Source organism: Brachycentrus maculatus, unplaced genomic scaffold, assembly GCF_059751285.1.
Source record: "Brachycentrus maculatus isolate JH-2025_06_01 unplaced genomic scaffold, ASM5975128v1 h1tg000113l, whole genome shotgun sequence".
Taxonomy (NCBI): Eukaryota; Metazoa; Arthropoda; class Insecta; order Trichoptera; family Brachycentridae; genus Brachycentrus; species Brachycentrus maculatus.
The window spans coordinates 336,414-351,878 of NW_028280866.1; the positions used below are offsets into that span (position 1 = coordinate 336,414).

At 32.2% G+C, this 15,465-nt stretch overlaps 1 protein-coding gene across 1 annotated transcript in view; it reads right to left on the reverse strand.

The window, feature by feature from the left end:
• Positions 1-218: 218 nt before the first annotated feature.
• The window catches only part of LOC148310004 (low density lipoprotein receptor adapter protein 1-like), a 28,205-nt gene continuing 12,958 nt past the window's right edge, over positions 219-15,465 (reverse strand). Inside the window, exons 2-6 of the mRNA XM_088259163.1 lie at positions 5,616-5,780; positions 4,326-4,434; positions 4,062-4,224; positions 2,714-2,869; positions 219-2,143 (exon numbers count right to left, since the gene is read on the reverse strand). Of these exons, the coding sequence (XP_088115289.1) occupies positions 2,048-2,143; positions 2,714-2,869; positions 4,062-4,224; positions 4,326-4,434; positions 5,616-5,780 (689 nt within the window). The 3' untranslated portion in view covers positions 219-2,047. The remainder of the gene's footprint in view (positions 2,144-2,713; positions 2,870-4,061; positions 4,225-4,325; positions 4,435-5,615; positions 5,781-15,465) is intronic.

Sequence of the window (15,465 nt, forward strand, 5' to 3'; positions counted from 1 at the left end):
TGACGAATGGTGAATGTTACATTTGTATAAGTGATCAATTTTACCATTCTATGACAGATCGTTTTTTTTTTCAATATGGAATGGCGTTGCACATGTAATACAATGCATTTGCCAATGTCAAGTTATAAGGCTTATATAATACCGAGGCTTCTATATTCTTCTTCATTTATGTTGACATGTCAAAATATAATAATAAATACAGAAAAGAAACACTAAAATATTATTTTAAAATCATTTTAATGGCATAAATATTATTTTGTCAAACATTTATTTAAAAAAAATTAACATAATCAATGAGAATATTTTTGTTTATAAAGCTAGACTACATTATATTTAAACATATGTATTATACATGCAAATATACTCGAGTATTTCTAACTTTCAATCAATTCTTTTAGTCAATTCACAAAAGAATAAAAAGTTTTTTTTAAAAATAGTTTTGTATAATTTTATTGTTATTTTTCAGAAAGAAATGTTACGGAGTTTGAAAGAGCTTATGTTCAATTTATTTACACATTCGAGAATAACGTAAACTACAATAATCAGCTACATAAAACATAAACTTTTTTAAAAGTGAAATAAAAATTTGCTTAAAAAAGTATATCCATCCCTCAAAGAAGACTAGGTTTTTGTCGAAATTTGGAAAATAGCACCAAAAATTAAAGTGGTTTACAATGAAGTACATATTTTATTATAAAAAAATCGCTAAATTAAAATGACTTATTAATTATTTAATAGTTTGCATAATATTATTGTATGTATAGTTAAAATCTACAATCTTATCACTTTATTATGGTGATTTTTTTTACGTTACCTTAAAATAATATTTTTAAATATAATAGAAATGTTCCTTGTTCAAAAATATATTCAAAGTCTTAATCTGAAAACTAAACTACTTCATTTACGATTAATTGAGTATTTTAGAAAAAACAGCTTTTACTTTGAATTTTAAAACATTTTCAGTGGGTTCGAGGTCAGAGGTTTAATCATTGCATGTTTGCAGTATTTATGGGGATTTATCTATGGGCGCACAGCAAAGCTACAATACTGCGATATGGCATTAAAATTGATGTTCCTTTATAGATACACAAATGATATATACAAATATTAAAATTCATTATTATTTTCACATAAGCCTTATATGTTTGAAAAAGTGGAATCATGCTGTGCTTGATTGGTAGTCGACCTAGTTCATATTGAAATTGTATTTTTAGGAAAATAATCCTCACCCTCTATTAAGACGCGGTAAGTATTTGATAATAATATTATCCTATCTGTTTGAGTACCTCTGATTTAGGTATGTAGCACCATAAAGTTTTGCTAAACAATATATATTACAGTAAAACATCGATATAACGGACTAATTGAGGGGTGAGGGTGTCCGTTAAAGCCGAAAGTTCGTTATATAAAAATAGGTTTAAAATATTTTATTTTTTTTGAAAATATGAGCGCTGTATTTAGATAAAAATCAACAATACAAAACATAAACGAAATCTATTTATTGTCTTGGGACACTCGTCGTGAAGTGACGTTGCTGTTTGATATCAACCCGCTTACTTTCGGTAATCCTGCTTTGAAAAAGGAATCAAGTTTTGTTTTCACCTTTGAAGTTTGCTGTTTTTTTTATATTTAATCAACTCTCTAAAATTACGACAATGCGTATAATATATGTATAAAGACGTAGGACGTGATTATCATGGCCGCTGAAAATTGTCAACATGCGGCGACACTTAAATTTAAGCATGTATAATAATTAACAGGATGTTAAAGAATGTAAAAAAGTACACTTTACTGGGGTTTTGTCCTTAATATTCGAAAATTGTTAAATAGAGGTGTGTTATATTGAGGTTTTACTGTAATTACACAAACATTACCTATAAAATTTAATTTAATTGAACTAAATTTAAGAATCAATCATCACGATTTGTGATTTCGTTATAATATATAATATACATAATTGCACTGTCGCGGTTTTGTGAACTTTTATGATACCGATGGCTGCCGACAGATGGCACGATGCGTCCGCGACGAGTAGCGAGGGATGGCCTCAACAGAGAATCCTGTCAGTGTTGGCGTTGGAGAGGAGGTGAGTCCCGACACCTTCGTCCCACAGATCGCAGGACCCATCCTCTTCGAAGGAGACCTACAACATAAAAATTAATTGAAGTTGATCGACTTGTCAGTTGAGTTTTAGTGAAATGTTAAGGGTTGGTATTAATTAAATTTTAAAAGTAATAGTGTATTTTGTATTATTTCTTCTTCTTGTGGCCATTACCCGAATTCAATGATGCATAGGTCACTGCATAAAATTGACGTAATATTAACTTGTTTACTAATTATTTGAAGGAGAGGTGACCTTCTATCCGGGTACCAGTCAAGGGTAATACCAATATGTTTGAGATCTCAACATAAATGAAGAAGAATATCAATGTCTGGGTATTTACAGACCTTACTAATTAATGACTGCTTTCTCATTTTATCACTAGTCTTCATGATAGAAGACCAGTGATAAAAACTATATTGGGTTTTTTTCATTTTACTTAATGTTAAAAATAATATTATTTTAAATATTAAAAAAAAACTTGCATAAGACTACTTTTGAAGTTTAAGAATGTAAACACGACTAGTTTCGAGAACTATGGATGTAATAACTGATAATTATCAGCAGGTGTAAAAATATGTATTATGTATTGTAAATGAGAAAATTGTTCACCCATGGGCTGGAGGTCCCGCTGTCTCCTGTAGAGAAGTCAATGAGGAGAGTCTTCTGTATCGGACTAGGGGAGAGGAACTCTTCGTTCACCCTGTTGAGGGCCTTCACGCTCTTCTCTGAGATCAGCTTCCGGTTACTCTGGTTACTCTGCCACAACTGAAAACAAACGCTGAGCGTGAACACACAAACCAAGTAATAATGTGCAAGATCGAAATACAACAAAAAACGTGAAGGTCGTATGAGAACAAAAATAATAATACTTCTTCTTTCTGTCTCAACCATGGCCAAAAACATACCCAGAATATCAAAAATGAAGTCTTAAGGGCTTTCACAGGGAGGACGCTCAGAGACAGAAATTGAAACGAAGGTATTTGGTAGCCCTGTAAGACCGAAGATATCGTACGATGGAGTAGAGAAAGAAAATATTTTGGAGGGACCATGTCAACAAGATGGATGAATCAAGGATCCCATAAATTGCAATTAACGGGATACCACCGAGTCTAAAAGAGAAACTTAACAAACACTACAAACATATACAGATTATTTCTTGAATGTTTTTCGCAGATACTTTGTGGCACATTTTATAAACTTCATAAAATAAAACAACTTTGTTTTAACCACTTTTTATTGATACACTTTATTCAACCGGTTAAAAGAAATATTAAAAAAATAATCCCGTTTTTTAAATCATATTTTCATATGGTGTATGAAGTGCGCGGAAGTTTTTGGTATCGTAAGGAAAGGGTAATTAACTTTAACCTAACTATGAGTATTTCAATATTTTAGAATTTAGTACATAAACCCTGATGATGATAAGCTTCTTGTCGAAATCGGTTGGATAAAGTGTACCAATAAAAAGTGGTTAAAACAAAGTTGTTTTATTTTATAAAGTACCTATATCCAGACTATACTATAGAAAACAAAATAAGATAACTCCCTCGTACTGCATAAAAATATATGTTCCCCAGTAATATTTCTTTTAATGTATAACATCATACTACCAACAAACAAAAAAAGAAGAAAAAACTCCTCCAAGCACAAGAGCTCAGTCTCTTTTTTGGAGAGGCTCAGCGTAGCTAAAATTATAATATTGTATTAAGTAGAAATGTATAGAATTTGTATAAAATAAAAAATACTTTACATTTTATTTTTTAAATATCTAATGCAAGGAGTACAAGAATAATTTTACTACTCGTATTGTAGGAGGTAGCAGACACCCAGGAAGACAACCTAAACGATAGAGAGATAGCTGGTCTTCTACCTCCCAGGAGCAGACCGGAGAATGACAGGATATAGTCCTAAATAAAGAGGAAAAAGAAGAAGAAGTATTGTAGGATTTAAGGTATACCTGATAGGCTGTGTTGAAGCTCTGGGCAGCAGAGAGGGTGACGGATCGAGCCACCTTTCTCTTGGGGCAGAGGAAGGCATGGCACTCCAGGGATTCCCCGGGACCTTGGGCGATGAAGGCGAACACTTGCCTGTGGATGGCGTCAGCTGAACAGTACGATATCCTGCAAACAGCCGATACGTCACAATAAATAACATGTACTTTTTAACTGTCTAGTTTGATTCAAGTATGTAATATTTGAGAAAAAACCAGTAGTGTTCTTGCCTGTATATGGAGACATCGAGTATTCTTTCAGATGTAGTTGCGTCTTCCACCGCTATGCCCTTAGGGGAGACTGTAATTGCCACTCTCCTCAACTTTTTCGTGGAACTTGCTGTATTCGCAAAAAAACAGACAATAATTAGCCTTTTATCGAGTTGTATTACAATGTATTTCAAGGTTTGAGCATGAAATTTGTCTTCATTACCAATTAAATTGACTCGTGTAGTAGGTACTTCGTTAATACGAATATTATTGCAGATTCTTAAGTTTTATTCATATTTTGTAAAAAAACATTGATCTACATTTTATCTATCATTTAATTATTAATGTAGTACATAAATTCTTTTGACAATATTTTTGATAATTTATGGATAATAATACTCATATAATTCAATACATATTGTATTTTTTATATGCGTGTAACATTCACCACTCCACCCACGATTTACATCATTTCATGATCATGAAATTTCGAAAATTGTGCTCATCTGTCAATTTCTGACTTGGTTGAATGTATAAATTATGATTTATTCCACATAATCTTATGATTGGTGGACATTGAAAGCTGTCCCACGGCATTCCCAGATATGATACAGAAGCATCTAGGCTCCCTGACAGACCTTCTATTGCAAAGCATATTTTTTGTCTTTGTTCTATGAACTAAGTTGCGAAATTTTTAAAAAATGTGAAACAAAATTGTAACCCGATTTTACTACGAATTCACATTAAGAAGCTTTCAATGTCCTTGTCACTGCCAATCCAAATAAATACAACTTTACAAAACCACCACCAAATTTTCTAGAAGTGCCCGGTGTAGGCAGTGAAACAGATTAGTAGTTAGTTAGTTCAGATTGTCAGCTAGATCCGATTCTTGGCCGGTACCTGTGTAGACCCCTCCACAAACTTCCACAAACCTCCACAGCAGTTGAGGGTCCAATACCTTGCGGAAGACCCGTTTGGTACAGCGCAGGTATTAATTGTGCACCTTCGAGTTAAGCTAAGACTATGATGATCTATAAGACTATGTTAAACTAACCATGATGTTGTAAGAAGCACTAAAAATAATGATTAATGATTGCAGGACATCGAAAGCTGTGTCACCGTATTCCCAGATCTGATACAAAAGCATCTAAGCTTCCTGACAGACCTACTCTTGCAAAGCAATTTTTTTTTAAAACTAAGTTGTGAAATTTAAGTTGAAAAATTGTATCCCAATTTTACGCTGAATTTACATTTAAAAGCTTTCAATAGACAGGGGATATTGAATGATTGTAGGACAGTATGGTGACGTACCCTTGGCCTGGGTGACGACCTGCGCCACGGCGGCCGCCATGGCGGGGGCGGAGCACGCGCGCTCCGCGGGCGCGGCGCCTACGTACTTGAGCAGGAAGCGGCGGCAGCTCGCGTCCGGGCTCAGGGACAGCTGCGATCCCACGGCGTTCCACTCCTCGCATAGTTCTGGAACAGACCCATCGGTTAGCGAGGGTTGATTGCGGATCCTTCTCCCATGCATGTCCATAGGCAGGAGACAGATCTCCTGGCCTCGGAATATACGAGATTAGACGGGGATAAGGACCAAGGATGATAATGGTATCCGGTATGCTCATTTCGAGCATACTCAAAAATCTACCGCCAGGATTTCAAATATGCACTTTTTATTGTAAAGGAATATCCCGCAAAGCTTCTACTTTAAGAGGCTTGTCTGCAGGTAGGATAGTAAGGATAGGGAAGGTAAATGTGCACAATACATCACAAACACCAAGACAAATTGATTTTTTTTCTTGAATTCATTTTGCAATAGACGGGAATCGAACCCGCGACGCCAGATTCACAGTCGAGCGTCTACCCAACTACGCCACGGCGCCTGTTATGACTTGAAAGTGGTCAACCAGAAATTGGAATAATCGGCGGGTATATATGAGGAGATGCATGCATGTGGATTTTTTGCAAAGACAGATTGGCGTAGAGCTACTCTCTTTGCCTACCCACGCGGAGAGGTGGCGTGGTGGTTGGTAATTATTTAGATTTTTAATTTAAGTATTGCTTTGTAAATACCACTATTTCAGTGTATGTTTACCTAGTAAATACTACTATTTCACACATTCAGAATTTGTGGTATTTACTAAGTAAAACTTAAAGTATAGGTGGATAGATTTTACCACAAAGTGACAGCCGAATGTTTCAATGAACTTATTTATATTTAAGATTTTGAACATACCATCTATGAACAAACACTTCCATTTTTACATAGATACGCTTACGCATCTGTAATCTATACGCGCGATGGTTATTACTGCGTTCAAAGAGCTTGAAACAAATTTCATGTTAATTTGACGCTAAAAAGGTGAAATGAGATCCTGCGGCGCTGGCAGGTCGCACCGACCAAACGAGTTGGTCGCTGCAGACGTTTATGTGCACGAGACAGGTAGGTGCTCGTATCGTAATTATTATTGCCAATTATAAGGCACCATATCCCCATTATAAGGCACCATAGTCGATCTGTGTGATCGGTCCAGACCACTGCATACTAATTTTACGATATTCCGAGAAAAATAATTCTAGCGGTAGACGGATAATATTTTGATTTTGAATGACATGTTAAAGGTGTCTTTTTAATGAAGGTGATGTATAATTCATACACATATAAAGTCATAAGGGTGACATATGTACATATATATATATATATATATATATATATATATATATATATATATATATATATATATATATATATATATATATATATATATATATAAATATATATATAAATTTTATATATATATATATATATATATATATATATATATATTTATATATATATATATATATATATATATATATATATATATATATATATATATATATATATATATATATATATATATATATATATATATATATATATATATATATATATATATATATATATATATATATATATATATATATATATATATATATATATATATATATATATATATATAATCCCAATCCTATTTAAATAGAAATAATACAGAAGTAAAGAGAGAAAATAGTATTTACTTATGTATATAAGATAATGACAAACCAAAGTAACACAAAGATTCAAGTAAAAATTTAATAAAGCTACATAAAAAAACAGACAAGGAAAGAAAATTAAAAAAAAAAATACACTGCGATTTACACTTAGAGAAGAAAAAATAAAGAATAAAGAAGGACTTCCCGGGTGAACAGAGACAGAGGATCCGAACCACCCCCGTAAGGGGAGGATAAAACAAAACAAAACAATTTACTAATTTTCAAGAATTAACAATAAATATTGGATTCGAACACCGCAATATATCGTTCCGAACATTTTTAATTTGTTGCCGACGGATGTTCTTACAGATAAATATAATATAATATAATATAATATAATATAAATATAATATATAAGATAAATAATAAAATAAAATAAAATATGGAACAAAGGCAAAATAAAGGAATGGGTAAATGACCATGAGTTCATTTTATGAAAATTATTAAATGTATGTATTCATAATTTTTCTCTCTTTTTTGTGTTTATATTAGGTTAAATGGTTAAAAACAATAAAAAATGTATTAAAAAAGAACTCCACCGACAAGACACACAAGGTAGGTCTCTGCAAAAAATACGTTTTTGAAATATGTTAAAAATTGTGATTTAAATAAATGTATACAATATAAAAATAAATAAATAAGCTTTATATTATGTTATGTTACAGTATAACAATCATATCGATCGGACATAAGTACGAAAATATAAATATTATTCTGGTGATGTGATTTGCTGACGCAGAATATACGTCTATTGTCAAACAAAATAAACATCATGATACAATATTTTGTTCTGTGAAATACAATAGTTGTATTGACCTTTGCTCTGTTGAGTACATTTGCCGTACAAGAGTCTAAGGGCCGCTATCTCTGGTCGAGAAAAAGAGGTGAATGGGTAGATATGAGATACGGCGGCTGGTACGAGCCGTTCTTGGTACGAGATAAGATAAGAAACTAAGTTCAATAATATTTCCCGTTATTCATAGATCCATGTTTACAAACATTGTCAGACATAACATGAGAATATATCGCTCACTCCTTTCAAGAACGTCATAAATCAGAAATCGTCAATTTTGAGTTGAGCATGTTTTCGGAATGCCCAGAAAATGTACTATATCCCAGCAAAAGAGGTACATTTTAAATATAATATTTACTCGCTACAGGGCAGAAAGTATTGTTTTTGCATTTTGAAGAAAAGGTATTGTTTAATTATTTTTTTAAAATATTCTAAATATTTTTCAAATGGAGAAAAAACCTTCAGGTTTTACCTAAAAATATCTGTTGCACAGTAAAAAGTTCAATAAGTGGCTTGATATTTATTTTTAATATATTGTATTACATTTTTAAACTTTAAAAACGCTCTCCTGAAAAATCAAGTTTTTTGATTTTTGACGTTCTTGAAAGGAGTGAGCGATATGTATTATATTTTATATATGTATATTATAAAATAAAATAACACACCAAAGAAATATGACGAATTTGGACAGATAAATTCAACATCGCTGCAAATCGATGTATGATGTTCGTATGGTGAAACAAGAAAAGAATGCAAGGCTTGAGATAAGCATTATCCATAAAATTAAGAATTATGTATTTTTGACATCTCAACATAGGGCTTACGTGGTGCAGCGTTCTATTCTCTTTGCCTACCCTTGCGGGGAAGCGGCTTGATGGTTAGTTAGGTAGTCGGTTAGAAAATCACATTTTTATTAGAAAAGATAGATTTTGGCATTTTCTAAAGTAAAGCATCACATGTATTTTTAATATTTGCCGTAATTATTGCTTTGTTGTATTTTTTTTGTTTTTTCATTTTGACATGTCATAGATGAAGAAGAATATGAAAGTCTGATTATTTACATGGCTTACGACCTGTCATAAAGATCATTTGACATAAGTGATCTACTACACTATTGATTGACAACTACACTACTCAAATTTTAGAGATCATCTAAAGATTTTATTCTTTCCTTAATAGAATACAATTTAACGTTATATTATATTTGTCTACCTCAGTGAATTGAAAAATATATGACCCATGTAGTAACTTGCTATCAAACTGTCTAGTAAATGGGTTTACAGATTTGAAAACAAAATAATAAATAAAAATATCATTATTTTTTCGTTGATTATTTTTGAGAAATAATTATGCAAAAATAACAAAAATATAAATTAAAAATTATTTTACATTAATACATGTCGCTCACTCCTTTCAAGAACGTCATAATTCGAAAATCGTCAATTTTCAGTTGTGCGTGTTTTCGGAATGCCCAGAAAATGTACTATATTCCAGCAAAAGAGGCATATTTTAAACTTAATATTTACCCGCTACAGGGCAGAATGTGTTGTTTTTGCATTTTGAAGAAAGGGTATTGTTTAAATATTTTTTTAATAAACTAAATATTTTTAAATGGTGAAACAACATTCAGACCTAAAAAGGTCTGTTGCACAGTAAAAAGTTCAATAGGTGACTTGATATTTATTTTTAATACATTTCATTATACATATTTTCAAACATTAAAAACGATCTTCTGAAAAATAAAGTTTTTTGATATATGACGTTGATGAAAGGAGTGAGCGATATGTGTCTTTGTTAGGCTGTATGTATTATAAAAATGATGATTCACAACAATTACATATCTGTCAAGAGTTTCATAAAAAATACACCATTAATAATGACATAAATTTATGCACAAGTGATAGATAATAATTATTTTTTTGATCACACTTGTGGTTTCATGTAATGTATAGACATATCGCTCACTCCTTTCAAGAACGTCATAAATCAAAAAACTAGATTTTTCAGGAGAACGTTTTTAAAGTTTAAAAATATAAAACAATGTATTAAAAATAAATATCAAGCCACTTACTGAACTTTTTACTGTGCAACAGATCTTTTTAAGTAAAACCTGACGGTTTATTCTCCATTTAAAAAATATTTAGTTTATTCAAAAAAATAATTAAACAATACCTTTTCTTCAAAATGCAAAAACAATCCTTTCTGCCCTGTAGCGGGTAAATATTAAGTGAAAAATATGCCTCTTTTGCTGGCATATAGTACATTTTCTGGTCATTCCGAAAACATGCACAACTGACATTTGACAATTTTTGATTTATGACGTTCTTGAAAGGAGTGAGCGATATGCTAAAAAGAGAACTCGGTTAAGTTCGGAATACCAATTGATATCATGGATTCGTGCATATCGCTTACTCTTTTCAACAACGTCATAAGTATATAAAAAAAAACATTTTACTGGAGATCGTTTTTAAAGTTTAAAAACATATTAGGTACATAAAATGTATAAAAAATAAATATCAAGCCACTTATTGAACTTTTTTCTGTGCAACAGATCTTTTTAGGTAAAACCTGAATGTTTTTCTCCATTTGAAAAATATTTTGCATATAAAAAAAAAAACCTTTTCTTTGAAATGCAAAAACAACACTTTCTGCCCTGTAGCGGGTAAATATTAGTTTAAAGATATGTGCTTTTGCTGGGATATAGTACATTTTCTGGGCATTCCGAAAACTGAAAATTGAGAATGTTTGAAATTTGACGTTGTTGAATTTTTTTTTAAAAACACATAACAAATATAAGTTGTATGTCTAATATTCCCGATGAGTAATTTCCATTTCTCATTTTGGGACATGGGATTAAGACAAGACTGAAACAGAAATAAGAAAGTTTCAAAAAAAGATAAAGAATTAAAGTAAAATAATAAAAGTTAAAAATTAAAACTAAGGTGTATTAGAATTGCAATCAGATTTGCCTCTTAAGAAATTTTAAAATCGTTGTCTTTACAACGATATATGCATATTTGGCTATTTGGCTTATAAGTTTGCCGACCACTGCCTTGGCGTATAGTTATACTGTGGAAATTAATAAATAATTTATTGGGTTCGCTGATAAACCTCATAAAGTTTTTATAATATCTTGATATGACTGGATATATTGGCCATGGAAATGAATTATTCGTAAAACTGCGACAGACCCATTTTTGGTAAGATGCTCCAAGCCCGTGAGACTGCACTCGATGCATTCTCAGGCTACCTTGTGTGCGTACGGAGAAACTCTCATACGCATAATGCAGACAGTTTATATTATAAGATCTGTACTCGATAATAATTATACCAGCGGATATCCGGTACCTTCGGTGTATGGAATGAGATTCTTGTCACCTGTTAACAGGTTATTGGTTGTGTCTTACGACTTGCTGCCTACAATACTACCTCTTCTTGGTGTAGGCCTTGTGGCCTGTTTTTAACAAAAATTAGCCTCCTCCGATATCGATTCCCAGCTCTCAATCCGTCTCTTTTGAGTCGTCTACCTAAGGGCTGGCCGTGTAGTGCAACGTGGGGGAGTCTGGATGGTTCCATTCTCTTCACATGCGCATACCATTGTCTTCTTCACCTTACGATATTTTCGATCTCACAACATTACTGAAAGTATGAATTGAGATAAGATACGTTTGCTTCTATAGTGTAGCGATCAGCGTGTCTGGCTACCGTGCTGAAACCCCTTCCTTCTCCATTTTCTTTCCCATATAGCAATATTGTTCTTAATTATAAGCTTCTTCTTTGTGTCATAAGTATCACATCAACTACCATATTTCGTATTCCATTATTTTAGACATTAAATCAGCTGTCGAAGGAAATATGGAGGTCAGGGCATTCACAGGGCTTTCGACCAGTGATAAGTAACTAGAATAATTATTTCATACACTTACGTAATGTTACCATTCTGCCCATTACTGATTCTTGGAAATTTTATGTATGGTGTTCTTTTTAACAAGAGCTTTCGTGTCTCACTTGGAACTTTCAGGTGAAACTAGCATCTGTCATGCTTGAAATATTATTTCAATTAAAAAAAGCCCCACTCCTAGCACAAAAGCTTAGTCTCTTTTTTGGAGAGGCTCAGCGCAACTAAAATTATAAGGTTGTATTAAGTAGAAATGTATAGAGATTGAAATTATTTATATTATGTTATAATTGTATTAAATTTTATAAAAAATGTAATTAAACGAAATAAATAAAATATACATAATTTTTAAATACTTACTTGACCAGATGGTTATTAATATTTTTGTTTATGAGGGTTATGTAAAAAAAATTGTTAACATTTATCTGGTCAAGTTAGAAATATACAAATTGCCTGAGGGGATTTTCAATGCTTGCAGAATGGTGAAGTTTATTTTATTGTATTATTTTTGTTGTTATATTTGTTTTTACGATTTTTTTTAAATATTTAAGGAATCTATATTTAATAAATAATCAATATATAATAGTACGCTTATTAAATTCATTTCATTTTTGGAGAAAATTTAAATTAAACCGTACTTTTCATTTCCAGTCTATGTAGTTGTGTATATAATATAGAATTTTGTCTAGCCTCCCACCAGTATGTGATGTCGGTAACGACGAAATCCGATCACTGGTCAAATGAAACAAAAGTGTAGAAAAAATTATAAAGTTGTTGTTTTCTTATATAACGTGGTCGTATTTACATTTGTGAATGAAGTGTTGATAGCTATGCGATGTTTATACTTTGATATTTTGATTACATATCATCTCGATAATTAGATACGCATTTTGCTCTGTTGTACTTTGAAATTACGCGATAACTGGTGAATGACGCGTCCGACTTCTTCACAGGACCTCTTGACATCGGCGGAGATGTCTCCCGAACCAAATAAATCTGGTTATCAGCGGAGATTTTAGATATGAAATAACGCCGTATTTGGTGTCAACTCTGTCAAAGAAATACCAAGACTTGGTAATTTAAAAAGGACTGCGGAAATGATTTTTCAGAATTTTGTTTTTCGCTAAGTTGGCACAACTGTTTTCTATATTGATGCTATCTTTGAGTCCAATCTGTCATTTAGTTTGCTGACAACAGTCAAAAACAAAGAAGTCCATATTTGGTTTTTATCGCGGAGAAAAATTGAACACAGAATTTGTCTTAAATTTTGTATTGCGAATGAAATTGCGAGCTTAAAGGCGTTGAAAATGTTCTTGAATGCTCACAGTGATTATACTTTATCGAGAACAAAACATTTAAGTGGTACAAAACGTTCAAAGAGAGTCATGAAGTGGTTGAAGACTCGTTGACGTCCTTCAGTGTCGAATGCTGAAGAAAACATCGACCAAGTAAAGTATTTGGACACTCAAAAATGTTGTGAATAAAAATAACTAGTAAAATAATAAGCTGCATTAAATTTGAAAATCTTGTTTTCAGGCGTTTATCAGTATGTAAAAATAATCTGGGGCTCGGATCTTGCATACATCAAAATAAAAGAGTCTGTGCTAAGTAAAAGCTTTCTCCATCCAACATAGACGGCTGTTGTGAACGCATATGTATTGTGTCATGAGATTAATTAATATATCGAGGAGTTTTTAAAAAAAAGTGTCAATTATGATTAGAATTGTGAATGTTGAACGTGTGTAAAGTGATCACTTAACCAGTCTATGATGGGTCCCTAAGCCCTGTGAATATCCAGACTTCCATTTGCATCTTCATCTTTGTTGAGATGGCAATACAATGAAGAAATTCATACTTAAATATCGTCATTATATTGTATTTTCAAAGAGCTTGGACGTGAAGTAAACATCTTTCACGAATCGGTTCGAATGATTTTGGTTGGTATTTTAGACAGAGGGCACTAGTCAAAATGGATCCCACATTTATAAAGCGCATCGTAACCGGTGACAAGATATGGGTTTTACTCAAAGACATAAAACAAAATTTGCAAATTAACTCAAAGCGATTCCGAAGTATGTATAAAAGTGCTTGCATTGATGGTTCGTTGGGAAAATATATCGCTTCAAAAGGAGCCTATTTTGAGAGAGATGCAATGAATTTGGAAGGATGTTTTGTTTTTCCTTTTTGACTCAGTCCCATTATTTATTTGACGGAATGAATGCCAGACGACCTCCATTCGCCAAATGCACGATATAGTTGACCGAAACAGATTAAATTATCGAGTATTTAAGTAAACCACAATAAGACAACTGGGACATACAAATTGTGACGAATACGCGTTAAAGAAGTAAGTCGTCATTCTCTGTAATAGATAATATCGCTTCAAAACAACAGGAAATGTTGACAAAGATGCGGAAAAGCATTATCGTAATAAGAAATATGTTATATTTTACAGATAATACCATATTATGTTCTAAATAATAAAATTTAACCAAAATAAAAATAATTTTAGGTTAGTTTATTGTAATATAAACCTACATATAAATTATGTTTTCATTCACAATTTCTACGAGGTTTTACTAATCAAAAATATTAGTTTTATCAATTGATTCTGCAGTCATTTTGTAGTAAAATCTATCCATTTTTAATTAAAGTTTTACTTGGTAAATACTACTATTTCTTAAAATCTACTGTTTATATGCCATAACACTATTTAAATAGTAAATACCACTATTTCTTGAAATCTATTGTGACACGTATTTCGATGCATCCAGCATCATTTTCTTACAACATACGGTGGTATTGTATTAACTATTGTGGTAACTTCAATTCTAAATAGATAGATTTTACCACAAAGTGACTGCCGAATCAATTAACGAAAATATAATTGATTTATTACGAATTTAAAGAAGTTCTAACATTTCCATCCGAGATGAAATATTCTCACTTAAAATGACGACTATTTATCCGCTAATTAAACGCAATACATTTAGCAAATAGGTAATATTTCCTGTGTTAGCTTACGTTGCCAATAATCTGTAATGGCGACATCCGGCGCTGTCTTCCTAATAGAAAAAATATCTGCAGCGCCGCCATGACACTTTCCAATGGTCCATAATTTGCTGTTGCACCGCGCTACCGCCTATTACGAACCAAGAATACCTAATCGGTTTATTTATAATTGGCTAGAGAGGTGACCATTAAATCCAGTCTTATGGTACAAATATACATGTCCGCCTCCGTAGTGTAATGGTCAGCACGCTCGGCTACCGTACTGGAGGTCCCGGGTTCGATCCCCCTGGGAGTCAAATAAATAAAAAGGATTTTTTTACTCCAATATTTATTCAATATTACCCTGGTCTGGTTGGCTGATCACTTTTACTTCGTGTGTTAAT